The sequence below is a fragment of the Aplysia californica genome, unplaced genomic scaffold (assembly GCF_000002075.1).
Source record: "Aplysia californica isolate F4 #8 unplaced genomic scaffold, AplCal3.0 scaffold00419, whole genome shotgun sequence".
In the NCBI taxonomy this organism is placed as follows: domain Eukaryota; kingdom Metazoa; phylum Mollusca; class Gastropoda; order Aplysiida; family Aplysiidae; genus Aplysia; species Aplysia californica.
Genome location: NW_004797689.1, coordinates 695,300 through 697,576, shown reverse-complemented (window position 1 = coordinate 697,576; position 2,277 = coordinate 695,300). Strand labels below are relative to the sequence as shown.

Sequence of the window (2,277 nt, the reverse complement as noted above, 5' to 3'; positions counted from 1 at the left end):
TTTGTGTTGTCCACACCCCAAGAACAACAACGCCAAGTTCACCATCATCCAACACACAGATGTATCGATATATGAATGTATAAAAATGTATAAATATTATATAAAAGAACAAATGTATATATTTTCATACGTTTGTGTTGTCCCCCTCCCCAGAACAACGACGGCAAGTTCCCCATCATCCAACACACGCACGTTTCAACATATGAATGTATAAAATAAAAATGTATAAATGTTATACAAATTAACAAATGTATATATTTTAATACGTTTGTGTTGCCTGCCTCCCCAGAATAACGACGGCAAGTTCACCATCATCCAACTGGTGGGAATGATGAGGGGCGTGGCCTCAGGCATGAAGTATCTCTCCGAGATGGGATTTGTACATAGAGTGAGTTGCACACACTGTCTCCCCTTTCTGCTTCTCTTGTGTGGGGCTGGCAACTTTGCAAATTTATTAACTTATTTTATTATTATGTCTCAATTCTGTTTGGGGGGAGGGAAGTGTTTGGAAAGGGGCCGGGGAGTAGGGGAGGGCGCCACTGGTATGTCCTTCTTTACATTCCCTCTGTTCTCTGTCTGTCTGTCTGTCTGTCTGTCTGTCTGTCTGTCTGTCTGTTTGTCTGTCTGTCTGTCTGTCTGTCTGTCTGTATTACTTTGCCCCAGCCCTAAATGACCATTATTATGTTGATGTGCCTCTATTAACTCACTAATACAAACAAACAAGCATTTTAGAAAAACATTTGCTCAAGTGTTTCTGGGACACTTGAACTCAGACATAAGGGCCTTGAACATCTAGCTCTTACTAGCAAATCTGAAGACAAGCGAGTAGGTCAAATCCAACAACAACAACAACAACATAACAGTCTCCCTCTATAATCTCCCACGATCTTGCAGCAAGAAACTTTTCAAACAACAACAACAACAACAACAAAGACATTAACAATCTCCGTCTTGAATCTCCCAGGATCTCATAGCAAAAAGCATTTCAAACAACAATAACAACAGCAACGACAACAACAACTACAACATTAACAATCTCCCTCTATAATCTCCCACGATCTTGCAGCAAGAAACTTTTCAAACAACAACAACAACAACAACAACAACAACAAAAGTATAACATTCTCCCTCTTATATCTCCCAGGATCTTGCAGCAAGGAATATTTTAGTCAACGAGACGCTGGTATGCAAAGTGGCCGACTTCGGCCTGTCGCGGGAGGTGGAGTCCGACACAACAGAGGGTGCCTACACCACAACGGGCGGGAAAATCCCCGTCAGGTGGACCGCCCCGGAGGCCATCGCCTTCCGCAAGTTCACGTCTGCGTCGGACGTGTGGAGCTACGGCGTGGTCATGTGGGAGATTGTGTCATACGGGGAGCGGCCCTACTACAACTGGTCCAATCAGGACGTCATCAAGGCTGTGGAGAAGGGCTACCGCCTCCCACCACCTATGGTAAGCTGAAATATCGTTGTTTGTCTTCTTAAATTAAAAAAAAAATTTTAATTTAATTTTTAGATAAAACTAAGTGAGTCATCATGATGGTATCAGACGCTCGTGAAAATCATGAAATTGAAGAAAACGGCATTTTTTGTAACCGTTTGGCCATTTATATCCATTTTGGAGGGGGGATTGGGGGCTTAACACCTTGTATATTCATTTAAAAACACATTTCTGTGTGGATTTTTCTGAAAAACGTTGATTAAAGTCACAAAATTAAATATGTATACTTTATGTTTCCAAGAACTCTCAAGCTATGAAAGTCTCCCAACTTTGGTAGCCATTTTCTCACTAACTTTACCTCTCAAACAAGGCAACTCCCACCTTCTACAGTGGCAAATAGTTCAAATTCTGTTCAAGATAGATGGGTATTTTTTTCTACGAAAGAAAGAAAAAAGAACAAGCTTGAAGATGATACCAAAAATTCCGCATACCCAAAAATTGACGAGCGCCTGATTCCACCACGCCGTGACACATGACACAAGACATGTTTTTATTTGTTTGAGCGTTTTTGTTTTTTTTTTGCTTGTCTTTCCTTTGGTTCCGCTCCCCGCCACGTATGGTAGGACAAAACGCCATTGGTTATTTTGTGTATGGAAACCCAACAAAAACCACACAAAAAAAGCATCATTTGTTTGATTAATTTTTTGTCTGTTCATCTTACGGTCCCTCCTTTCTACCTGTAGTAAGTGGGTGGTTGGCGGGTTCTCTGGTGTGGTTTGCTTCTTCTTTCCTATGAAACATCTATCGTCCTTATCTCCCCTTCTTCTTTTTTATGT

The 2,277-nt window shown here is 41.2% G+C and overlaps 1 protein-coding gene across 1 annotated transcript in view; it reads left to right on the top strand.

The window, feature by feature from the left end:
* The window catches only part of LOC101861456 (ephrin type-A receptor 4a), a gene marked incomplete at both ends in the record, with an annotated part of 10,958 nt that overhangs the window by 7,814 nt on the left and 867 nt on the right, over nucleotides 1–2,277 (top strand). The window contains 3 exon segments of the mRNA XM_013085928.2: nucleotides 154–167; nucleotides 290–388; nucleotides 1,145–1,453. Of these exon segments, the coding sequence (XP_012941382.2) occupies nucleotides 154–167; nucleotides 290–388; nucleotides 1,145–1,453 (422 nt within the window).